This window comes from Panthera leo, chromosome B4 (assembly GCF_018350215.1).
Source record: "Panthera leo isolate Ple1 chromosome B4, P.leo_Ple1_pat1.1, whole genome shotgun sequence".
Classification (NCBI taxonomy): Eukaryota; Metazoa; Chordata; class Mammalia; order Carnivora; family Felidae; genus Panthera; species Panthera leo.
This window is the reverse complement of record NC_056685.1, coordinates 135,864,725-135,890,651: the sequence shown is the minus strand read 5'-3', so window position 1 is coordinate 135,890,651 and position 25,927 is coordinate 135,864,725. Positions and strand designations below refer to the sequence as shown.

Below are 25,927 nucleotides of genomic sequence, written 5' to 3'. Positions count from 1 at the left end.
GGGCCGGAGAAAGCAAGGCGGCCGGGCAGCTGGAGCAGAGAGAGCCGGGGAGGGCAGGAGGGGCGGGGTGGAGAGGGAGTGGGGGTCAGACGACTAGGGCTTCGCAGGTCTGGTGAGGGCTTTCCAGCCTGTTCCAGAGAGCCTGCCGGGCTTGGGAATTTGAGCAGTTCGCTGTGGCTGGAGCCCAGGGACCGTGGGAGGGGGCGAGATTGTGGGATTTGGAGCCAGCGTGGGGGGTAAGCAGGAGGCTCAGAGACAGCGGCTCTTAATACAGACGTGTCCCACTTATACCAAAATGGCCCACGTCTAGCTGGCCTAGAAAGGAGCTAGATGCTGCCCACACCGTCCTATTTTTCTGTCTCTACCTTCTCCTCCCCTGCCTCCCCCCGCCCTCTCTTTTCAAGGGAGCCGGGACACGGGATGGGGCACGGCCACGGCCACTGTCGTGCCCCCCGGCCATTTTGTCCCTTGATACTCTTTTCTTCCTTCGTGTCGCGTATGGGATGAGTCTTCTACGCCGTGGCCCTAACTCCGCGGCTTTGATAAGCCTCTCGCCATCTGCAGCTCGGTTCAGATCCTGCCAAACTTCAGTCTGACAAATGATAAGAAACTTGGAGACATACCTCTGGTGGGTGTGAGTTCTGTGCCAGACTGGCTGCTTCCTGGCTTTCCACGCTGGAGACCCATATGGGCCGCTTCGGGGTTTTAAAAAAGCACATCGCCTCATGTCCTCCGTTTTCCCCTAAGAGGTGAAGCGAGAATTTGGCGGCAGACACGGTGCCGAGGTTTCTGTCTGACCACAGAGCAAGTGCGGTCCGTGGCCGGGGCTCCGTTCTTTTAGACAAAGCGGTGGGGCTGAGGGCGGACGCCTGCGAGCCGCGGCCTCACCTTAGCGGATGCGGTTCCCGCTCCTGCTCGCTGGGCAGTCCCCGTTTGGGATATTAAGCGGGTCTTAGCCAGTGTTAGAAGTGGGACATGTGTATGGAACTTAGCGTCGGGCTGGGCACAGAACACACATTCAATTAATATTTGTTCAGTTATCATATGATCGTAACCATTATTACATAGTAGACGGAATCATTCTGACATTCAGGATCGGCCCGAGGAGGTATTTGCAGACGCATAACAGAGCTTCCTCAGAGGGTGGCTTTTTCCCAAGCAGGAGAAAGAGAAGGCAGGTCGTTCCTTCATTCATTCGCTCAGACACCTACTGAGCCGGACCCCAGAGCCGAAGCCCTGAGCCCTGTCTGGGGAGCTGACGCTCCAGAAGGAGAAGCAGACAGTAAAGATGGGCATTAAATCAGCTGGTGAGGGGGCACCTGGGTGGCCCAGTGGGTTAAGCGTCCGACTCCAGCTCGGGTCGTGATCTCACGGTTCGTGAGTTCCAGCTCTCTGCCGTCAGCGCAGAGCCCGCTTTGGATCCTCTGTCCCCCCCCGCCCCTCTCTGCCCCTCCCCTGCTAACGGTCTCTCTCTCAAAAGTAAAATGTTCAAAAAACAATCAGCTGGTGAGAAGTGCTCTGGAGACGAGAACCTGCGTATCGGGGATGGGGTCCTGACTTAACGCTCTCGCAGTCAGGAAGGCCTTTCTGATGAGACGCCATGTGGGCCGGGATCCGGATGGAGCGAGGGAGTGAGACAGTGGGTGTTTGGGGACGAATGTTCCAGGCAGAAAGAACAGCAAATGCAAACGCCTTGAGGCGGGAGGAGCCTGGAACTCGGGAGGAGCAGCATAGAGTCCGGGGCCCGGAAGGCGGCGAGCCAGGGGACAGGTGGCGGGGGACGGGGAGGGGGGGCGGCTGAGGTGGCAGAGCCGCCTGGGGCCGGTCTGTGGGGCCTGGCGGGTCAGGGTTTGTGGGGAGACGTGAGCAGGGCGATGTGGTGTGGGGGACGGGGTCGCGAGTGTCCGGTGGGTGGCGTCGCGGCACGGGGGGTGGGGGAGGCCTCTCACGTGGGTTTGGAGTCAGACGGACTTAGACACTGGAGAGCACGGGGCCGTCGTCTTAGAGCCACTTCTGTTTTCCTGCATGAATGAGGAGCGAGGCTGTCAGCGGGAAGGAAGGCCAGGGATGGGAAGGGAGGTGCAAGGATGGAGAAGGTGGACAGAGTCTGGTGGGGGTGATGAGTGACTAACGCAGCAGAGCAGGATCCCACGGCGCCCTCGAGTGAGGGGACCCAGCTGAGTGGTGGATGGGCCGCCCCCTGCAGCCACATCGGGTGCCTGGAATAGGCGGGGAGTTGGATTTAATCAGGGATGGGGGCTTGCCAAGGCTGAGGCGGGAGCGGGGAGCACGTATGCAGTGGTGATTACAGAGACCGGCTGGGAGGGAGCGAGGACTGTGCACAGGAATTGGCGTGGCAGACGGGGGCCCTCGTGGGGAGAAGGCCGTGGGGTCCTGCACTCGAGGGAGGGAGCTGGAGCAGGGCGGGGGTGGTGGGAGCACGGGGCCTGATTCTGGAGAGTGGCCGTCACTGGGGATGACAGGGCTGGAGTCTCAGCAGGCAGCGGTGACCTCAGGCCGGCGGGGAGGGCCAGGAGCTGAGAGATCTGGGGTCAGAGGTAGTCTTTGGGAAGCCACGAGCGGTCCTTGAGGCAGGGCAGGCCTGGCCGGGGCTAATAGCCCAGCTAGGAGGGCCTGGCATTTGTAGGTCCAAGCAGCCGGGGAGGAGAGGGAGCGGGTCCCTCAGCTCGGTGGTTCCTCGGGTGTGAGCACGAGCGCGGCCACCGCAGAAGAGGGTCACCAGGAAGGGACCCATTCCCATCCCTGGAAGGGACCCATTGGAGGAAGTGTTGGGGAACTAGGAGACGTTAATGAGAGAAAAGGCCTGCTCGTCTTAGAGTTTTTCCCAAACCCCTTCCTTGAGGGGCACCGATCACCTGACTCTGGGCTGGCCATAGACTTGACCTAGTGCAGGACGGTAGAATCAGACCTTCTGAGGCTGTACCAGACAGACGTTCATCACTTTTCGTCCACAGTCCGAACTCCAGCCTTCACGCTCCACCGTGCAGAATGCCTTCCCGCCCTGCCCTAGTCACCCCTCAGCTCAGATGCCTCCTCCTGCAGGAGGCCTCCTGGACGACTCAGGAACTCTCTGTGAAGGCCTACAGCTCCACACCGTCTCCGTTATCTGGCTCTTGTTCCCACAGCCCAGCTTCAGCGAATGCTTATCTTACGTCTTGTCTTCTCTTTGGGTAGTGCGGCTAATGGGTTGGCTTACATTAGAATCCCAGCAAAATGGAGAATGGTGCTTCCTCCCCGTGGGCCGGGGGGATTCAATCACACAGCTCCACACGTGAGCCCCAGCAGATGTTGTCCTCTAAGTACAAGTAGCCTTGGGATAAGCACACAGCTTAGTATTCTGCGTCTCCGTAGGGCTTATCCAAATGCCTTTCACGTCTGTGTGCCCAATAAATATGCATTTGCTGAATTTGGGAAAGATCTCTATACAGATTTTCTAGAATAGTTTTTAAAAATTCAGAGGGGTTGGGGCACCTAGGTGGGTCAGTCGGTTGAGCGTCCGACTTCGGCTCAGGTCGTGATCTTGAGGTTCGTCAGTTCGAGCCCCTCATCGGGCTCTGCGCTGACAGCTCGGAGCCTGGAGCCTGCTTCGGATTCTGTGTCTCCGTCTCTCTCTGCCCCTCCCCTGCTCGTGCGCTCGCTCTCTCTCAAAAGTAATAAACATTAAAAAAATTTAAAAATTCAAAGGGGTTGAAATCTACAGTCATGCTTTGCAGCTGCTAGTAAAGACAGTTTGCAAATGGCTATGAAAAAGATTGTACAAGTCCAGCCTTACCTGAACTATAGTTTTTAAGTATCAATTAACAAAAAAAAAAAGATTTTTCGTATGGCTCTAAAAGGGAATGAATTGTGTATGAGACTTACTGCTTTACATCAGAAAGACTTTTTAAAAACTTACTAAGACCATTTACAGAGAAAATTGCTTTGCAAACATTCAATAAATGCAAAGTGTTCTTTTTTCCCATAGACCTGTCATTTCGCAATACCTACAACTGTGAGTCTTTGAAAACATTTTATTTTACAAGAAGTATTTTAAACCGTTCACATTTTTTATGACCATTTTGGTTTTTAACACCGGGTCTTTTGGCTTCTCCTAAATCACTTTCTCTACACAGATTTTCAAAAACATGAAAACTGTTATCAAAGCCTTCAAGCTCATTGATGTTAACAAGACCGGTCTGGTCCAGCCCCACGAGCTGAGGAAAGTTCTGGAGACCTTCTGTTTGAAGATGAAAGACGATGAATACAAAAAGTGAGTAAACGAAGGTGTGGTGAGAGATTGTGCGGCAGAACTTAACCCAGTTTCAAAGTGGGACCTGGCAGGTGCCCTGGGGTCCGACGTCATCCCCTCCTGCCGTCTCCATCTTGGCTTTTTAAAAGAGGCGCTCACGGCGTTCCTCCTGGGCCCGTGATGCTCCCCGCAAATGCTCATGCTCGAGAGCTAATGGTTCTAATTCCGAGAGTCCCCGGGGTGACAGTCATATATCTGGCCTGCAGGCCTGAACACATCTCGATTATTTAAGCGATCCATCACCCAGTTGTCTCGCCTCTCTGGTTGGCACCGCGCCCGCCATCCCCCGTGTTTCCCGTTCACAGTTGACTTTTTACTCAAGGCCCGGGGTTAGAGAAGAACCAATTCCGGGATTTATTCATTAGCTGGTGTGCTCCCTGTTGGCTCTCCATCGTGATATCATAACAGAAACTTAATTTTCCTCTGAGGACTGTTGTTGCTGGGGTTGGGGGAGGGCACCGCGGCAGGGGGACCGCGAATAACCGAACGTTTAGCCGCCTCACGGCTCTCCAAAGCCGCCGCCACCTGCTCCTGACTCGAGGGCAGCGTGTGGAAGCCTGCACGGGCATCTTGTTTTTTTTTTTTTTTTTTTTTGAGCCTCCAATAAACTCCAGATCATTTAGAAGAAGCCAAACGCTTGGCTTCCGTGGCTACCTGAGTTTTGAATGGAAGCCACTAGAAGGGGGCCCCCGTTGAACTTCATTTCTGTGGGACTCCGCCGGGAAGCTCTCTTTCTCTTCCTACCTTTACCCACTCTACTCAGCATCCCCCAGGCTGTTAACAGAAGTACCAAGCCTTATTATTTCCCTCCGCGCTGAAGAGCCTCACATCACACTGCAGTTATAAATCGCTGTGACAATGGCGGCTGTGCCTGCTTGCGTAGTGTCATAAAGACGATGTTGCTTCTGTCCGGAGAAGAGGAACCTGCTATCGTAGCAAGGAAGTGTAGGGGGCCTGTGAGCGTGGCAGGGGCGCTGCGGGGTCTGAAACTCAGGGAGACTTTATAGAAATGGGTATTGCCTGGTCTTTTGAATATGTTCTTCCTGTTTTCCTCTTCCTCACCCACCTCAGAATATAAAAGGACGTAATAGATGTTTTAATTTTTACATCTTTCCGACTGGGAAAGTGTCCAGAGTAAGATCCAAACAAAACAAATTAAATAATTTTGTGCACGCAATTATAGAACAAAAGCAACACCCTTCTAAAACAGGCAATCAAAAAACAAAACAGTGTTTTATTTGACAATAAACCTTGTGTTTGGCACTGCGGTCTCCAACCTAGTAAATCTATAAAAAATGTTACTGCCTGTTTCCCCATCTCGTAAGTATTGAATAATAAAGAACTCCACAAATTTTTATTTGAGTTTTTTTTCCCTAAGCCTCGAGAACAATACTGTTTTCGTGATAAGGCTCGGGAAACTTAACATAATAGAATTGCTTTTCTTTAGAACAGAAACGCAAAGGATCAAAAGCAGACCATTTCTTCAATGGCTTTAATGCTTTTCTTATAGAAGCTCAAGAATATACTCTTTCCCTGAGAAGCTGCTTCAGTATTAACTTGGCTATTTTAGGTTTACCAGGCGGTAACAACCTGGGCTTTGAAGTCAGGCTCCGCTTGGGGTCAGGTCTATCTATGCTGCACCCTCCCGGTTCTAGGGCTTTGGGAAGCTCCTGGGCCCCTCCGAGACCCAGCTTCCCCTTAAAGAAGTTTCTAGCCAGAAACCCCTTGCAGACTGACGCCAAGATGCTCCAGAGTGTATAAAGCGGGTCTGGGATGCTCCTGGCGCATAGTAGGTGCCACTTTCCCAGCGACTCTGTCACGGTCATAAAGATTCCAGGAATGCACTCCGTTCCCTAGATGACAGGTCTCTTTAGGCTGCAAAATACCGTCCAGTGTGTGTGCAGAAGAGGCGAGAGAGACTATCCTCACCAATGTTACACTTGATCAGACCCCCCTGAGACCCATTGGGTTATGCTTTTCCTTTCCCATCTCACACACCCTACCGTCCGTAGCCCCACAGGCCCAAGCATTTGGATCCCAGTAAAACAATGAATGGCCAGCCTAAAAAGCAAACAAACTCACTCGAGGTCAGCCCACTGCCTGTGCAGAGGAGTGAAGCCCAAGGCTGGTTGTAGGTGGTGATGCCGGAGAGGTTCATGGGTCGATGGTGTCGTTTCCTTGACCCTGCAGTTGGCCTTCCTTTGTGACCCACTCGCCTGCAGGTCTGTGCAGACACGTGAGCTCTCTTGCCCTGAGTGCAGCTCCCTGGGAAAACGGCCCCGGCTGTTTTATCTCAGGAATGATCCTGTCTCCCCTGCCTGCATTCTTGTAAAAAAAAAAACCCTTGGAGGGGCGCCTGGGTGGCTCAGTCGGTTGAGCGTCCGACTTCGGCTCAGGTCATGATCTCCCGGTCTGTAAGTTTGAGCCCCGCGTCGGGCTCTGTGCTGACAGCTCAGAGCCTGGGGCCTGCTTCCAATTCTGTGTCTCCCTCTCTCTCTGCCCCTACCCCGCTCATGCGCGCTCTCTCTCTCTCTGTCAAAAATAAATAAACATTAAAAAAAAAAAAAAGCCCTTGGAGAAGCTGTATGCCTGGGCACTACTGAGACTTGGTTTTTGAGATTTTTATCTGTAGGAAATATTATCATGGGATTCTGTCTGTCCTCGATGAATCTGCAGCAGGGATTATGACTGCGGATGGGCTGGGTATTAGGAAAGGTCAGGATTCTCTTAGGAGGAAATACCAGTCTGAAGGAATGCTGGAGTTTTCCGGAAAACAGGGAAGTTGGTGATGAGATATTTATCAATATCTGGACATTTTCCTGGAGCATCAGAGTAGCCAACGCTTTCTATAGGACAGTAACTCAAATGGGAGCACAGTAGGTCAGCCTTCTGGGTCCTTGAGCCCACAGCCGTATTTTCACAAGACAGAGACTGTGGATGAAAGACGCAGCTACTCTGGGAGTTTCAGTGTTAACATCTAGCAGCTATCCTATCTACAGATATTTTTTCTTATTAGAACAATGGGCAAGATTCGTTAAAGTGGGTGAGAAAAAGGTATGCGTTGAAATGAACACATGACGTTACTCTTTGTTAAATTTGGAAAACAGAAAAATAACAAATACTTTAAGTGATAATTGCTAAATTTTTAGAAAGCAGCATGAAATTAGATAATTATAGAAACCAACACATATGGAGATAATATAACCAAACATTTAAAAACTGTCAATTTTTTCTCAATGTAATAATGCAGAAATCATCTAGGAAGCCATTTATCAAGTGGCAGATTTGAATAATAGAAGATTCATTTTGAAAAGAAAAAAATATTCAAACATCCTGTTTATCTGAACTTAGAAAGAAAGAGTGTCTCAGTATATTTCAGGGAGAGATCATTGGTTTTGCCCCTCACCCCAGTGAACTGGGCCTCTGTTTGTCTCTGTGAAATGCTGTGCTGGGTCAAGAGGATGGGCTGGGTTCTCCCCTACACCCAGCTCTGGATTTCTCTGGTTACGGTGGCTTTCTGCTAATTGACTCATGGCCCAGATCCATTGCCCCCTATTTATTAAAGGAAAGTAGGACCTGCTTTTGCTGTCTGAGTGCAGCCTGAGTCCTGGCTGCTCCCTCCTCCTTCCAGAGAAGGGAGAAGACGGGTCCTGAGATGCACCTGTACTGTTCGAATCCTCACGCACGCGTCGGTAGGCCAAGGAGAATGATCTCCTTCGAAGTATCCGTGTGTTTGAATCTTATGTTAACCATTCTTAGCATTGACTTTTTAATTCCAGCTCTAGCTAGAAATACATTAAAATGAATGCCAACCCCAGGGCTGAAGGATACCTTGCCTCGTTTTAGATTCTCTGTATCGTAATTTCTGATTACCAAAGAACATTTCTATTTCAGGTTTGCAAAACACTACAACATTGATAAAGACACCACAGTGGACTATAATGTTTTTTTGAAGAACCTCAGTGTAAATAATGACTTGAATCTTAGATATAAAATGGGAAATCCAGGTGAGTGTTTTGAAAGTACAGAGCTAAAGATTTCAATATCCTTTGGCACAATGATTCCTCTTCTAGGACCTATTCTAAGGAATACTTACAAATATGGAAAATGCATTAGGTGCAAAGATAGCCATGGCATCATTGTTTAGAAGAATAACATAAATGTCTAACAGCAGAAAAAGGGTTAAGTGAGTCACAGAGTATCCATGCACAGCCATGAGCAGCGATTTCCATGAAATTAATGGTAAACGTGGAAAATGGATGGGGTGTTATCCGTAGATGATTAGAAAGAAAACTCTAAGACACAGATCGTCTTTAAGTGATATGTGCCTGGGTGTTGTCTCATTCTTCTTTCTGCTGCTTCTATATATTCAAAAAAAATTTTTTTAATGTTATTTATTTATTTATTTATTTATTTATTTATTTATTTATGAGACAGCGAGAGACAGAGCATGAGCAGGGGAGGGGCAGAGAGAGAGGGAGACACAGAATCGGAAGTAGGCTCCAGGCTCTGAGCTGTCAGCACAGAGCCCAACGTGGGGCTCGAACTCACAGACCGTGAGACCTGAGCTGAAGTCGGACGCTTAACCGACTGAGCCACCCAGGTGCCCCATATTCAAAAATTTCTAATGAACACATTATCCCTTTAGTGATGGGAAAAAATCTTAATATAAAAGGGCAAATAGCTGAGTAGTTTATGCATTCTCTTAGACACGTAAAGCCAGGCTCACACAGGCATGTAGCCTCGAGACGGAACGTTTTCTCCTTGCACTGATGGCGTTTATCCCAGCCTCATCAACAAAGTGCCCAGAGTTGTTGACCTGCTGGATAGTTCTGGAGAGAGCAGAGTCCAGTCCCCCGAGGATGAGTTTATGAAGAATGCAACTGGAGATTCTCCCTTGGGAGCCTTTGGTCATTTGAAGGCAAGTGGTTTCTTGCCTCAAGACGTGGTGTCACTGTCTGGTTTCAGTTTAATTCAGTACAACAGATACTCATCGAGCACCTTCTGTGAGTCTCAGATTTGCCACACTGGCAAGCTTAACAATGACAAATTCTCAGATTTTAGCTCGGTTCCTCTAAGATCACTGATAGCAGACTCCTTAGGGGGTCTCCTTGTTAACACCTCTCGAGCTTTAGGAATAACTAGACCAGATGCTCTTCCAAGAACCTGTTCATCCCTTATGTTTTGTTAGTTCATGTGCACAGCACTGGGCCCTTCACTGGCTTCGGAGCCAAGTAACATACTCTGTCTTTATTATTTTTTTTTTTTAATTTTTTTTAATGTTTTTTTTTTTTTATTTATTTTTGAGACAGAGAGAGAGCATGAGCAGGGGAGGGGCAGAGAGAGAGGGAGACACAGAATCCGAAGCAGGCTCCAGGCTCTGAGCCGTCGGCACAGAGCCCGACGCGGGGCTCGAACTCACAGACTGTGAGATCATGACCTGAGCTGAAGTCGGACGCTTAACCGACTGAGCCACCCAGGCTTCCCTACGTACTCTGTCTTTAAGGAGTGTGTGTGTGTGTGTGTGTGTGTGTGTGTGTGTGTGTGTGTGTTTTAAATGGGGCAGGTAAGGCATAAAACAAGTCACATAAAAAAGAAATAATAACATAAAGCACTAATTTGTTGTGCTCTGTATAGATACTTCATGAGCCTTAATTTTAATTTTTATTTCTCTGAACACCTTTGTGAGATGGGTATTATTATCCCATTTTTTAGATGAGAAAACTCAGACTCAAGGGTGCTAGACGAAGCTCCCAAAGTCATAGAGCTAGTTTTTGGTGGAGTTGAGATTTGAGCTGTTTAGCTCCAAAACAAACTGTACAAATGCCTGAGAGGGAAGAACAGAATGTCGTGGGGTGTGCACAGGAGGAGGAGGGCGGTCCAGGGAGGAGCCGGGAGGCACTTTTGCCGGCCCAGAGTTCACAGGATGCACATGACAAGCGTGGAGGGAGTGAGAGTTTCCCCCCAAAGGGGGAACGTGTTTGGCCGGAGCATGGGCTGTGAACTTTGTCCAAGGGAGATATAAGGTGGTGGTCTCCCTTGATCATAGAGACTTTTCATCACAAGTAAGTTTAGAGTCCTAACTTGAGAACCATAACATTCCACCGTGCTTACCGAACATTTGTCCCATGCCAGGCCTGAGGCTAAGCACACTCCTGGACTGTCTCTCTTCATATTCTCTGCAGCCCTGTGAAGCAGACACTTTGGCAGATTAAGTAAAAAGATTGAAGTAAACAGTCAAGCCAATCCTACCACCCAGAATTAACCACTGTCAGCGTGATGCCTGGCATCTTTCTGTGCAGATCTGTGGAAAGGAGAAGCAAGACAGACAGACAGAAATAGCTTTGTAGAAAGGGGTTCCTAGAGATGGCCTTTTATATCAGTTTTGACTTTTACTTGAGCATATCAGAAGCACAGGAATTGCAACGAAACTAAAGAAAATCCTGACTATGTCTTGGCTGGAGGTAATACCCGCGGGTCACGCGTTCCCGCCCCCCAACGTCAGAGACTTTGACCCACTGCCTCTGATACTGATGGGGCTGTGCAGAAGTCTGACGCTTGCCTAGTTTCCCCCTTATCCACGACGTGCTCCTCCTAGCTGGCTTCCCAAAGGAGTTACTTGGTCCTGAGTTTCAGAAACGTAGCCAGGATAGGTCATGCTGTTGAGCCTTTTGCACAGTGTGTTTTTAATCTGCAAGTCCAATTACTTTTTCAAGATTTTTTTTAAGTAATATTACATCTTTGAATAAATCTTTGGTTTCATTTTCCTGATTTTTAACTTCACTGTTGCAGATTATCCTTATGTTGGACTGTCTTTGTCTTTTGTGTCTGTTAGGTTATCTTAAAGTGCCTTTTTATTTCTTTGCCTTTTTCCTCTGAGGTCACAGTGACATCTCAGTCTTTTATCTACACTTGTGATCTGATTTTTGCCAAGGTCTTTTTTTTGTTCCATGTGATTTCTACCTTATTTATTACTTCTATCATGGCATTGCCTTTGGTTTACGATATTACTTTCCCTCTCGTTTTGTTGTCTTACCATCTTGTTTGACTGAGTTTCTGTGCTTTTTTCATGTTTACTTGTTTATTTTGAGAGAGAGAGAGAGCATGTGTGTGTGTGAGTGAGGAAGGGACAGAGAGAGAAGGAGAGAGAGAATTCCAAGCAGGATGTGTGCTGTCAGCTCCATCACAGGGCTTGATCTCATAGTTCATGAGATCATGACCTGAGCCAAAATGAAGAGTCAGGTGTTTAACTGACTGAGCCACCCAGGCACCCCTGAACTTGTGTTCTTATGAAGGTGTTCTTTTTTAAATTAATGCTTATTTATTTTTGAGAGAGAGAGCGTGTGCGCACGCACTCAAGTGGGGGAGGGGCAGAAAGAGAGAGGGAGACACAGAATCCGAAGCAGGCTCCAAGCCCCGAGCCGTCAGCCCAGAGCCTGACACAGGGCTCAAACTCACGAACCATGAGATCAGGCCTGAGCCGAAGTCGGACGCTTAACCGACTGAGCCACCCAGGCACCCCTGAGGATGTTCTTTAAAGCAATTTTGCACCTTTCATATTTTATTCCAAGATGAGATCTTTGCCTTTTTGCATTATGCTCCTCTCCTTCTTTGTCAGTCCACCTACACCAGCCTCCCACACTTTTCCAGTATTGTTTTCATAATTTCGAGAACATGGGGTAAACTGATGATTTTTTTATTCTAAGTCTTTAATTAATTATAGTCTACCTCAATCTAATATTATACTAATTCTCATGAAGTATAAGGGCTTTACAACAGTATTTGCCCATTCTTCTTTCCTGTCTTTTGCTACAGTGCTATTATATGTTGTACTTTTATGTACACTAGAAACACAGAATGCATTGCTATAGTTTCTGTTGTTCTGCTGAGATTTGCTGTCTGTTCACTCATTAAGAGTATGTTTTCCCTTTTGTTCTCAAGCACTTGTGTTGAAATTAAAACTCTCGAAAGCTTTAAAATTTTTATCCGCTATTTCCAGCCGTTAGGTCATCTCCAAGTCTGGTTCTTTATGGATTACTTTTTTTGCTTAAATATGAGGGATCACAGTTTTCTGTCTTGTTTTGTTTTGCTACGTCTAGCAACTTTGGAATTTAGCCTGGATACAGTAAATTTTGCATTGTAGAGACTTTAGATTCTGTTATGTTCCTCTGAAGAATATAAGTATTTGTTTTAGCAGCCAGTTTGTTTACCTACACTCAGACTCTAGTCTTTGTCCTCTCTGAGGGCTTTAACACTTGAAATCTTTGTTCTGCTATTTTAGCCTTAGCTGGGCATCTTATTGTCTGCTCTATATATCTTGTTCAGGGATTAGCCAGATTTTGGCAGATGTTATGCACAGACTTTGGAAATCCTCCCCCAAGCCCTTCTTTTCGGTCTTTCCTCACTTTCGTACTTTCCAGATACTGTGTAGTCCTGAACTCTGTCTTCTGATTCCTAAAGCCAGCAGGATGCTGGAAAAAAGCCAAATAATAAGAAATGCATCGAGAGTTACTCTCTTTTTCCAAGTGTCAACTCCAGTTTATGTCAGTTGCTCTCTAGTGCCTTCAGACAGTTCTTTGTTTATATTTTGGCCAGAGTTTATACTTGTTATCTGCTGAGAAGATAGGTTCAATGTGAGCCAATCTACCATAACTGGAAGCAAAGCTTTCTGGTTGCCCGTGTTAAGAGTTTCTTCTTGTGTCAGTCTATGCTGGTAATTTATTGATTTTTCTAATTTTTACTATTTTTTTCTTTTGCTTATTTCACCAGGTATTGTAAGAAGGTGAGTTCTAGAATACAATTTCAGTTCCAGCATGGGAATCTCAGGTTTTCTCGCATTTTGTTACCGATAATTGGCAACATTTTTGTTTGTTAGGGGTACGTAAAATAACGATGCATCTCACAAGGAAAGGCAATTTTTATCTGATTCGATATGAGATATATATCTGGCTGTTCTGTGTATTCTTGTTCCTGTAGCGTTAGCTCAAGTTCTCATTGCTGCCTCTTAACTGGTGCCATCGTCGGCAGCATGGGCCTGTTCCGATCTGTCTTCTACACCCCAGTCGTAGAGATCATCTTAAAATCTTATTCATGCCACTGTCTCCTCTATAACTTTCATAATTGAAATTTAAGTTCTTCAGTTAGAAGACAGACTCTTTTTTGTGGATGTTCTAACTTAAAGATACACACTGGACCCAAACAATGCAGGTTGGAACTACATGGCTCCATATGTACATAGAGCTTTTATAGCATAGTGCTGTAAATGTATTTCCTCTTATGATTTTCTTGACATCTTTTCTCTTTCTTACTTTGTTGTGAGAATACAGCATATAATACATACGACATGCAGACTATGTGTTAATCAATCGTTCATGTTATCAGTAAGTTACCTAGTCAACAGCAGGCTATTTGTAGTTAAGTTTTGGGGGGTCAGAAGTTACATGCAGATTTCCGACTGTGTTCGGGTTGCCACCCCGAATCCTCGTGTTGTTCAAGGGTCAGCTGTCGTAATTTGGGGCTATGGGCTGCATTATATTAAAGCTCTACACCGAGGTTGTCAGCGGAGGCCTGTTTGTTGGTATGTGGTGGGAAGGGACAAATCGCTGACACCAACTGGTCATCATTCACATTGCCATCCTATCAGTTCCAAATCCTCAGCACCAAAGTCTGAATCTTAGGGCACCAGCACATCCTTTCTGGTTGGCTCCTAATGGAATTTATTTTATTTGGCCCATGGCTTGGCTAATTTGAATCCCAACCTTCCTAACTGGTTTTGGGAAAAGCCAAGACATCAGACAGGTTGCTCAGGGTAGCAATCAAACAGAGAGACGTTAAATGGAACAGTTCAAAGGTCATTTCTAGGTTTTGATTTATCTTCTAACGTGTCTCTGTGTGAGTCATAAAGAAGTAGGTCTTCCTGTCTCACTGACCCAGCTTCCGTAAGATTGCCGCACTAGGAGCGAGGTCTTTATCACACCTGCTTGCTTGCTTGCTTCTATCTCTCTTACTTGTCTCTCGAGTCATTTTGGTTATTTGAAGCTTGTCCTCCAGTAGACTTCTTGTGAAGTGCCCATGGAAATGATATTCTCTGATTTCTTACAGTTTGTATGTGGCCTATATAAAAAATCATTTGACGAAACCCTTAGCTCAGATTTTCATTCCTTAATGATCTTAAATATCTTTACCCAGTGCCTAGTGATGTAAAGTTTTGCCGAAGAAAAGTTTAATGACAGACTGACTTTCTTTCCCTCATTAGTGCCTTGGTCTTTTTGTTCAGATAGCCAGCACATTTTTCGCTTTTTATTTAAAACCCAGTAATTTTGCTACAAGTCATGATGTTGGACACTTGTGACTGATTTTATAAGTATTTAGGTACTATTTGAATTGCTAGGTTGGAGTCTCTTTTATTTCGGGAAGACTTCTGGAATTGTAATTTTTTAGCATCTGAACCATTCCACTGTTAGGTTTTCTTTCCAGTGGCACATTTTGCAGGTATCTTGGATTTCTTTTCCTAGCTTCTGTTTTAGACTATCACCTTCTTGCACATGTTCCTTCCTGCCTTCTTTCCTTTTTGCTTCCTTGATACATTTTTTTTCCCCTTTTTCACCTCCTGTGACTTTTGTTTATTTGCTCTTCTGTTCCTTTTAGCTCAGCCTTTATTTCTGGAATGATTTTATTTCGAATTTGCTTGGGGGCTCTATCATTGAATTTCAGAATTTTTCTAGCTCTGATTGATACGAGTCCTTTCTTGTCTCCTATCATTTAAAACGTTTCTCGTCAACCAATAGGTAGCTAACGTGTACTGAGCATCTTGTGGGCAAACTCTGTGGCATTTCTGTCCATTTCTTCGTGCAAATGGGGACCCAGAAGCACAAGTCTGTGTAGGTAGTACTGGAAGTTTGCAGAGTCAGTGGTTGGATCCAAAGTGAGTCCTCCTCACCTTCGTACTGTTTTCAGGGTTTTTATGAATCTTACTTTGGAGCTTCCACTCAGAAATGCTTTTCTTGGCACTCCAGCCGTGAAGCACATGGACGGATAAGTAAATTCTAGACTGTGTCTGATTTTTCTAGAGTGAAATCTTTACTAGTGTTTTAATAATGTTTGTTTTCTACATGGTGGTTTGGGGGAAATAGTCTCAAGAGAGCAGTAATTTTAAAATAATGTGTCCCCTAGTGCATTTTTCCTAAAATTTCACTCTCTTAAGTAAGCACATCATTCCACATACTTCTTTATATCTGTTCCTGTTTCTCATATGAACTCCTGCTTTTTTCTCTTATCTATGAACTATAAATGATAAGAATCAAATCTGCTTCTGTAGGTTCCTTTTTGGGGGAAATGGGTCCTATAAGGACTTATTACCAAGAGCTGCTGGTGGGTTTGATGCTGTTGCTACCTCTTATCAGGGACGCAGTATGTCATATATTTGCAGGCATCGTGACCTTTGACTTTTCTAAATGTATAGAACTATGTTTCCTGTTGATTTTGCATATTTCTGGTTTTGCTATGTTGGTATTCTTAACGAGCCATCATCATCTTGCTTATCAAGGGTACTATCTATCTGGCACCTGAAGAAGTGACATTTGGGGGTGGGTTTCCTTCTGCTGCATCTATGACATGCATAAATGCCCCCCTTAAGCTTTGGATTTCCTCTTTACCCCATTTCAAATCAGCAAGAACCCTTCAGAGGAAATCTGGGGACATTAACAGGTGGTGGGAATTGTTATGCCCGGCTGAAGAGTGAGGCCTGGCATAACTGTGACGAGAGAGGTGCCCTTGAACGTGGCTTGGTTGAGCTTCGTAGCCAGCTTATGGTGGCAGTATAGCTGCACGGGTCCCTGGACTGTGAACTCCCCGAGGGCAGGCCTCACACCCCAACCCCCCCCCCACCACCACCCCCATCCTCCAGAACCTGGCATCCTGTTTACAGAGCATGGATGGGTTTCCCTTGATGTGCCCTGTGTCCCTGGGAACTGTCCCAGAGTGGAGCCCGCACCAGGGCGCAATGTCCGAAAGCCCGACTGGAGACCTCTGTGTGCCCAGCCGAGTCAGACCCTGGTTCTGTGGGTCGGCTTCCCCGTCTCTCGACGAGGCTCTTGCAGTGTGTGCGTTCTGAGATCCCAGTTTCAAGTGCTTGGCTCACTGATGCCACAGAATTCCAGACCATGTTCTGGAAGAATGGCTTTGTATTTCATTACATAGCCAGATGGGGGAGGCTGCTTTTCTTTTTCTTTTTCCCTTGTTTTCTTTTCTTTTCTTTCTTTTTTTTTTTTTTTTTGAGGTAGGCAGTGGGATTCCAGAAGACTGGCAGTTTGTTAACTACAGCTGAGTCGTTGTAAGTGTGCTTAATTTGAGTGAAGCGTATTTGCAGACAGTTTAGGAAATAAATCTGGGAAACCATTTGTGATTCTTTGTAGTCGACTTTGAGAAAGAAAATGGCTATATTGTAGATCTATTTTATTCTTTTATTATAAAAGTAATACACGTTTCCTGCAAAAAAGGCAGAAAACACGAGAATACGAATAACCATCCCCGTAATCCTACCCCCTGAATCCTCCCACTGTATTCTTTTTGGTGTACTATCCTCTTAGATTTCCTTTCGGATGGATGGATGGATGGATGGATGGGTGGCTGGATAGACAGGCAAATACACAACATAAGTATTAAAATGAAAATTAAATTATGCTAATAATATTTCTTTCAATCATGATACAATATATATGAAGGAACATTTTCCATGTTCATTAACTTAGGCAGGCACCTTTGTTTTTAATGTCTGTGTGGTATTTTATAGGCTTGGTGAACCATGATTCATAAAACCAATCCTCGATTAGTGGGCATTTAAATTGTTTCGGTTTTGTAAGTCTTTAAACAGTGCAGAAAATATCCTTACCCACATACATTTGTTGGACGGTCCTATAATTCCATTCGTGTAAAATTCTAAAAGGAGATTTAAAAGTATTCAGTTACCAAGTTTTCTATACACAGGCCAGGACTGATTTCTTTCTCTATCATTCTCTTTTATCCATGCCTATTTGACAAGTGGAAACATATCGTTAACTTGTTTTAATTAGAGTTTGGGTCACCAATGAGTTCAGTACTTTTTTGTGCATTTGTTGGAATTTTTCATTCTTTTTATGTGAATTACGTGTTTACAACCTTCGTCTGTGTTCTACTGAGTATTTATTTTAGTGATTTGTAAGAGCTACTCACGCATCATGGTAATTAACCTATAGGTTTTCTCACTCACGTTTCTTTCATTGTGATTTGGGAGTGTGTGTTTTTAACCAAACCAAGAAAAATATTGATGTCGTCAGGCAGATCCATTATTTAAGCGATTGGGGCTGTAATGTGTGTCTTGGAAAGGACTTCCCGCCCAGAGACCGTGTTCTATGTAATATTCATCTTAACTTTCTTCTGCTTTTACGGTTTGATTCTTCGACTTGATGTACTGTTTACCTAAGGTTTATCCCAGCACAAGCGAGCAGGTAGATTAATTTAACTTTTTTTCTAAAATGTTCCGCCAGTCATTTCAACACCATTTAGTACATAGTTCGTCGTGCTTGTGGTTCATTCAAGTCTTAAATTTTTGCCAGGCAGGTGAAGATGAACAGGAAACACTGAATATTCAAACGGATCTTTGACACCGTCAATAAACGAAAATTCTTTTGTCTGAACAGAGGTCTCCTGGGAGAGTCAATCTGTCAAAAATTCCAAAAGGGAGTGCCCTCACAGCTCCATTTCATCCGAAGAGGTCTGGAAAAACTGCTCCCTGGAAGAAGTTGAGACGGCCTTCTGCCAGGAGGTAAGAGTGTCTCCCTAACACCCAGGTTCTCTAAAGTGCGAGCACAGGAGATTGACAGCCATGGAAAACCATCAGGTCTGGACGCTATTTCTAGGCATCGTGTGGAGCCTGCCTCCACCTCCTGGGGCCCTGAGACCTCCTCCAACCTGTCGTGACAGCCTGTCGGTAACGGTACTGGTGCTGAGAGGCTGGTTCCGACATATCTCCTTTGTGCTGCTCACGCACTCAATCTGGTGAAGAAGATTCCAGACTCCTGTGAGGACGTGAGGCATCTTTATTGAGCAAAATAAAGGAACACTTGAGTAAATGAAGAGGTCTTTTTTGGTTCTTGGATTGGAAGATTCAAAATTAATGTCTGCTCTCCCTATATCTGGATGGATATACATATATATATATATTTTTTTGAAAAGGAGTAATAGAGGGCCACATAACAATATATCACATAAAAATATAAAGGTATGCTAAGCCTGTATGGCACTGGTACAACCATCTGACATTCAAATTGACTTAAGATAATAGCTGGGTCATGGATCAGTCTGTGTCTGTGAATTCAGCATATGATATCAGGCATTCCAGTAAAGTGTGGCAGGGATGCGGAGTGGCTCATTGGGTAATTATTATTGGAAAAATTCACTAGCCAGCCATGCGGGGGGGAAAAAAGCTTGTAACCTGCCATTCTTCACACCAAAACTCTGTATGAATCAACTATTTAAATTTAAAAGTACTGTGGCTGAAAACTTTTTAATCTTGAAATCGAGACTACCTTTCAAGCATGATGCAAAGCCCAGAAACCATAAAGAAAAAGATGCTACATCTGATTACATTAAAATGAAAAGATTTGTACAGCAAAACTTTGTGTAAGCAAATGATAAACTTGACAAAGTACGTGCCATGTAAACCCAGACTAAGGTGCGTCGAGCTTTTAAAAACGAATGTAAGGTGTTCAGTAGAAAAATGTCAATGAGGAAAAAATTAACAGAAGCCAGTGTTGATCAAGGTGTTGGAGAAGTGAGTCTGTAATATTGTGTTGGTAAATTAGTAGAGCTTTGTTTTCTCTTATTGTGGTTAATAAATTTATTGTTTTCATAAAAACAGAACCATTACAAAATACATTAGTGTTACAAAAAAAGTAAGCAATTCTGAAAAGTACAAAGAAGAAAGTATAAATTATTCAAAATCCACCACCCAGAAATAATCAAAGGCAACATTTGGTGAACATAATTCTCGGCCCGTCTTTATTCATATATATAGAAGGATGACTGCCTCGGTGGGTGGGTGGATACATAGATAGAAATAATTTTATAAGAAGAGAATCATGCTCCTTTTACAAATAAGATGTATTTAACGTAAATGTCTTTGAATTTACCAGAAGCAAAGGAGACATCACCACCCTCTCCACCCTCGTAATTAACCCTTTTGTGGGGCCCGCTGGGTGCGAGGCAGGGTCCTCCTCAGTCTTCACAGCAGCTCCGTGAGCCAGGCCCTGTTATCATCCCGGCTTCAACTTGAGGAAACTGAGGCACGGAGAGCTTTAATGACGGGTCTAGAGTTCCCCTGCCAGTAAGGCCTGGGCCAAGTTTAAATCCAAGTCCTTGCTGACAGTGCTGTCTTCAAGCGAAGCTGAAGATATTTCTGTACTTTGGATAAATATTTCTTTACCACAAGATAATATCAGGTCCCAAAAGGGACTTTGAGACAAGAAGAGAATTAAGAAAGCCATTAAGAGTTGCAGAAAATAACGGCGTTTTTGAAGGATCTTTCGATCGCAGGCAGTACGGGCGGGCTCTCGCTTCCCGGTGTTCCTTCCCGCCTCACAAGTTTCGTTGTTTCTATTTTGTTCTTAGCCAGGGTTTACCATGATATTTACATTCTATTCCGGCCCTATAATTTCCCTGGTTGTTTGGCCTTCGTTGTGTGTTTACGTGGGTTTAAGACACATGACTATTCTCCAGCGTTTACCGTAGTTAATCCCTTTCTGAGTTCATTATTTTGATTTACTTTTTGGCTGGCTGGATTTCATAGCCAAGTAATTTCCTTAAGAAAGGCTCATGGGGGCTTTATTCCCTTTGTTTTTTTCATATTTGAGACCGTCTGCCTCTTACTTTTCTACCAGAAACACTTGGCTGGGTGTAATTCTTCCATCTTGCTTTCTTTTCCTCAAGATGTTGTAAGCATTGTTCCGTTGTCTTCTGTTCTTGTTTTATTAAGTTTAGTTATTTATTTTAACAGAGACAGAGTGTGTGTGTGGGCGGGGGAGGGGAGAGGAAAGAGAGAGAGAGGGAGAGAGAGAATCCCAATGATACCGCTGTGAGTGGTTACATACGTATGTTTTGGGGTGTGTGCACAGACATCTGTCTAGGAATAGCTTACACCTAGGAGTGGAATTACCTGCTCGGTTGTAAGGGACGTGCACCTCAGCTTTAACTGGCAGTATCGAACTGTTATTGTTTTATCTATGTGCTCTGACTGTTCAATTTCCCTCCACAGTGGAATGAGTTTTTGTATCACTTTCTGGAGTTATACGTGTGTATCATCAGTCCACTCTATATTCCTTTTTTTTTTTTATTTTTTGAGAGAGAGGGGGGAGGCACAAGTGAAGGGCAGAGAGAGAGAGAGAGAGGGAGCGAGAGAAGTGGAGCTCACCCAAAGTGGGACTCACGCTCACCGGTTGCGGGGCTCGTACTCAGGAACTGTGAGCTCACGACCTGAGCCGAAGTCAGAGTCAGATGCTTAACTGACTGAGCCACCAAGGCTCCCTACAGTTGCAAATTGCGTTTCAAAATACCAACATACAGTCCCACCGGAAGCATATGAGAAAGAATTCCTGTCGCTCTGCCTACTCACCAACGCTTAATGTTGTTAGACTTTAACCTTTTTACATTCTGATGTGGCTAGAATGACGTCCGAGCTATCATTTTAATCTTTATGTGCCTTCCTACTGATGTGTCAAAGCTTTTGACATTTTGCAACCCTTCTTTAGAACATTTTTGGTAAAGGGGCGCCTGGGTGGCTGAGTCAGTTAAGCGTGCGACTTCGGCTCAGGTCGTGATCTCGCAGTTTGTGAGTTTGAGCCCCGTGTGCGCACGGTGCTGACGGCTCAGAGCCTGGAGCCTGCTTCCGATTCTGTGTCTCCCCCTCTCTCTGCCCTCCCCCACTCGCACTCTGTCTCTTTCTCTCTCTCTCTCAAAAATAAACATCAAAAAAATTAACAGTTTTGGTGAAAATATATTCATTTAAAACAAATGTTTATTGAATGCCTCCAGCATGCCAAATTGTGCTTTATTCTAGGTAATTATGAGTGAACAAAACAGACACACCCAGCTCTCATGGAGATTGTACAAACTTACATCAGGGGGAGAGGTGTTACACAAACACATTCACAAACACGATAAATAAAGAAAAGGACAGGGTGTTACAACAGAGAATAACAAGGGGGACCTCATCTGGATTGGGGATCAGGGAAGCATTTGTAGAAATTAAATGTACAAACAAAATGGGTGTCCCTTTTACTGGCCTATCAATAATGTGATGGTGTGCCATGCATCATTTAAAAGCATGATGTAGAGGGGCACCTGGGTGGCTCAGTTAAGCGTCCGACTTCGGCTCAGGTCATGATCTCATGGTTCCTGAGTTCGAGCCCTGCATCGGGCTCTGTGCTGGCAGCTCGGAGCCTGGAGCCTGCTTCGGATTCTGTGCCTCCCTCTCTCTCTGCCCCTCCTCTGCTCTCTCTTTCTCTCAAAATAAATAAATAAATAAATAAACTTTAAAATAAATAAACGTTAAAAATTTCATAAAAAATAAAAGCATGATGTAGATATGTATTAGTGCTTACAGAAAAACATTTCATGATATGTTGTTAAATGAAAAAAAAAATCTGTCAAATCTGGATGTATAGCCATGATCCCAATTTTATAAAGTAGTATGTTTATATGATCGTTACGAGAGTTTCTGGAACACTATGTAAAAAAAATTGGATGGAGAGACTTCCAAGTATCTTTATGTCATTCTTTTTACTTTGCTGAATTGCTTGTTTTTTTTTTCCTTTTATAAAGAGTAACCATTGAAAATTCCTTGGTATCCTGTCACCAACACACTATTTCTGTTTCCTACCCCGCTTTTTTCCTAAAAGCTCTTGATGGTGTCAGAAACACTCTCCTGAAAAAAATCTCATTGGAGACCAATGTCATCAAGATGTTAAAAGTGGATTTCATTAATCCAGTAAATACACTGAGACTATACCCCACATCTGGCTCTGGCTTCTCTCTGTCAACCCACCTCCCCAAGAGAGAGAGGGGCAGATGCAGGCACATTTTGGGTTGGTTCTGTGCAACTTTCGAAGAGGTCTAGGCCCTGAGATTCTCTAAATATTTTTAAAGATTTTCCCGTTAGATTTCTGACGTTCCTGTGCAAGCTATGGGAATGTCAATAAATCTGCTTCTTATTCCTATAGTGGGTACAGATTCTTGTACGTGTATTTCCATGTTCCAGCAGGTTTTATGTTTGTTTGTTTGTTTTTCTAAGAAAGTCACCTTATACCCCAAGTTGATGGTTATTTTGTTTCTCATTGAAGTCAGGAAAGACCGAATTCAGACAAAGTGAAGAGGGTTGGAAATATTGGAGAATATTGTTATTACTCAATAATAAACAGCAGGAAAAACCTTTGGAAATAAAACCCATCTTCATAGTATTTTTACGAGTCCTATAAAAATCAGCGGTTAACCGGCTCTACTGAATTTTACAAGTTCCGTAAAGCAAAACTCATTGACCCTGATTCTTTGTGATTCCCCATTTAAAAAAAGAAGAAGAATTAAAGACATGCACAACGTGTACTCTGTTTATGCAGCCTTTATATTAATGAGTTTCTTTACTCTGAAAGCTACTTCTGTTCTTAATACAATGTTGCCGCCTTTTTTGTTTGATTGACCTGATTTAATCAAGAGACACGTAGCGTGGGCTCACAGTAGGAATGGCTTGCAAGTATATTAAGAAAGATGTATCAAACTGGCACATCCAGCGAATATTTTTAGCTCTGAAATTTGAGGTGGAGCTATTATATGTGCTGTTTTTCCCGGAGAAACTTGTCTACCCTGTCAGTTGAGTAGCGGTGACTGGGGATAGTGTTCTGTAGCGAGCTCATCAATTAAACATTTGAAGTTCAGTACATGCCACCATAACCTTTTTGATCAGTTTTTGGAGGGGAAAAATGTGACGAGGTTTTGGTAAAAATAAGCTGGTTGAATAGCGCTTGAAGTGGGTTTCTGTGAATGCAATGCTCGAATTTTTATTCCCTGCAGCTTTCCAAGTCCTATGGAAAGGTTGAAAAAGCCCTGAGTGCAGGGGACCCCTCCAAAAGTGGCTGTGTGTCTTTGAATTACCTAAAGATTGTCTTCGACACCTTTGTGTACCGATTACCAAGGAGGATTTTTATCCAGTTAATGAAGAGGTAAGAGTCCCATTGTTTCCTTGACACTTTTTTTCCCCCCAAACGTCAGCCAGGAGAATACGGCACAGCCTCATTTATTTTTTATTAATGTCTTCTACTTTTTTTTTAGTGAAAATTTCAAACACATGCAAAAGTAAAGAGAATAATATAATGAATCCACTAAGGTACTCAGCTTCAGCATTCAACTCATGGTCAATCATTTATCTTCTTGCCCATTTTTCCTTAACCCTGGATATTTTTGAAACAAATACCAGACATCATATTTCATTGAAAAGATCTCACTATGTCTTTCTAAAAGATAAGAAGTTTTTTTTTTAAATTTTAATGTTTTATTTTTGAGAGAGAGAGAGTACAAGCAGGGGAAGGGACAGAGAGAGAGAGAGAAAGACAGAATCCAAAGCAGGCGAGAGAGAGAGAGAGAGAGAGAGAGAGAGAGAAAATCCAAAGCAGGTGAGAGAGAGAGAGAGGGAGAGAGACAGAATCCAAAGCAGGCTCCAGGCTCTGAGCTGTTAGCACAGAGCCCGACTTGGGGCTCAAACTTGTGAACCGTGAGATCATGACCTGAGCCGAAGCCAGATGCTTAACTGACTGAGCCACCCAGGCGCCCCAAGAAGTCTTTTTAAGAACATGGTGGAAATACTGGTTTCACACCTAATAGAATTATCAATAATAGTAATACATATCCAGCCAGGGTTCAAATCTAACAGATTGTCGCAGATTTTCTTTTACAGTTTGAGTCAGGATCCAAATGAGGTCTATACATTACAATAGATTGATTTACAGTTTGAGTCAGGATCCAAATGAGGTCTATACATTACAGTAGATTGATTTGCCACAATTCTTTTTTTTTGGTCTGTAGGGTCTCTCTCCATTTGTTAATTTGTTCCCTTATGACGCATTTATAGAAGTCTGGATTGTTTATTACGTGGAGTTTCTTGCAACTGACATCTGACAACCGACATCTACAGTGACATTAACATGTTCTCCTGTCTCCCTCTCCCACCCTCTCCTGCCCCTAAATGGATAGATACACAGATATCTGTTCAGTTGTTCTGGCAACAATACTTCATAGGCAGTGGCAGCGAATGTGGACTGGTTGTCTCTCTCTTCGTGGGGTTAGCAGCCATGGTTGAAAGTACTTCTCTCCACGAATTCACTGGGGATTATAAGGTGGTGATATTTTCACATCTATCCTTTCTTCTTTTATTGGTTGGAGCGCTTCTGTAATGAAAGCTTTCCCTCTTCACCTACTTGGCGACAGTGAGACACAGCTGGTCTAAGAAAGGCACAATGTCCTTGGTCCTTCCCTTTCACTTACCACCTTCCAAAATAGTGAATTGGTTCCTTAGCATACTCTGTAAGCGAGCAGTGAGTGGTTTTTCCTAAGTTACCACAGACTCATGAATGGAAACATATTTGATGTGTTGCAGTTCATCATTGTTCTCACTGATACTCAGTCGTTCCATCTTGGCCAGCGGGACCTCCTCAGTTGGCTCCCGAGACCTGTTGGTGCGACCCTGATCGTCCCCAGTAGGTCTCTTCCTTTCCGACATGGCAAAATGCTCCTGGCTCTTCGGGGACAGCTCTTGCCCTCAACCTGGCATCAGCCATTTCTCTAAGGATCGGGATAATTGGCGGACACCTCGGGTTCTCTGGAAAGGAGAGGCAAGAGAGGAGGAGAAGGGAGAAATACTATTAAGTGAGGCCAGCTAGACCCATTCTCCGCAGCCTCCTCTTTCCTTCTCAGAGGTGAGCCCTGTGTATTGCCACTCTGGCTTCTAGAGTAAAAAGCAAGGTTTGGCCCTAGGAGTGAGTATTCCCATGGCTCAGAAAACAGCTGTTTTTCTGCCTGTACATGGTGACAATTTTTAGGAATTGCTCTGCTGAATAACTAAAAGCCATATAGTCATTTCTTTGTATTTCGTTTTCAAAATTACACAAGTCATAATTTAATAGCAATAATGAAACCGAGGAGCAGGAAGTCACAATACACCTTCTGTAACAAATTTACCGTGTTCATGTTTCCACATTCCCTTCACCTGTATCCACATACGTATATCATTTTTACGTGTTTGCAATGAAAGTACCTCTACAGTTTTACATTGTGCTTTTTCAGTGGAATGCCAGTCGTAGACACTCATCCCGTTGGGTTCATAGTCTCCCAACTTATCATTTGAATGGATGCCTATTGAGTCCCTTTCTCTGCCAGATATCGTGGGAGGTGCTAGGAATATGGAAATAAATACCAAGTAGTCGCACAGCCACGGGGTTCAGCAGAGGAATGGCAGCTATGAAGACCACCGTGGACGCTCAGAGTACTTGTCAGGATGCTAAGGGCAGCCAGGTTTGCACTGTTGTGACAACCTGTTCTGAC

General features: G+C 44.5%; 1 protein-coding gene across 9 annotated transcripts in view; it reads left to right on the top strand.

Annotated features, from left to right (window-relative positions):
* EFCAB6 (EF-hand calcium binding domain 6) overlaps positions 1-25,927 on the top strand; it is a 244,357-nt gene that overhangs the window by 64,515 nt on the left and 153,915 nt on the right. For 7 of the 9 annotated variants that reach the window (XM_042948058.1, XM_042948060.1, XM_042948059.1 and 4 more), the window contains 4 exons: positions 4,134-4,270; positions 8,204-8,316; positions 17,986-18,110; positions 23,405-23,553. In XM_042948058.1, coding sequence (XP_042803992.1) covers positions 4,134-4,270; positions 8,204-8,316; positions 17,986-18,110; positions 23,405-23,553 — 524 coding nt within the window. Of the gene's footprint in view, positions 1-4,133; positions 4,271-8,203; positions 8,317-9,034; positions 9,231-17,985; positions 18,111-23,404; positions 23,554-25,927 lie in introns of those variants that run through there. The other 2 variants (XM_042948063.1, XM_042948064.1) reach the window with 2 other exon arrangements.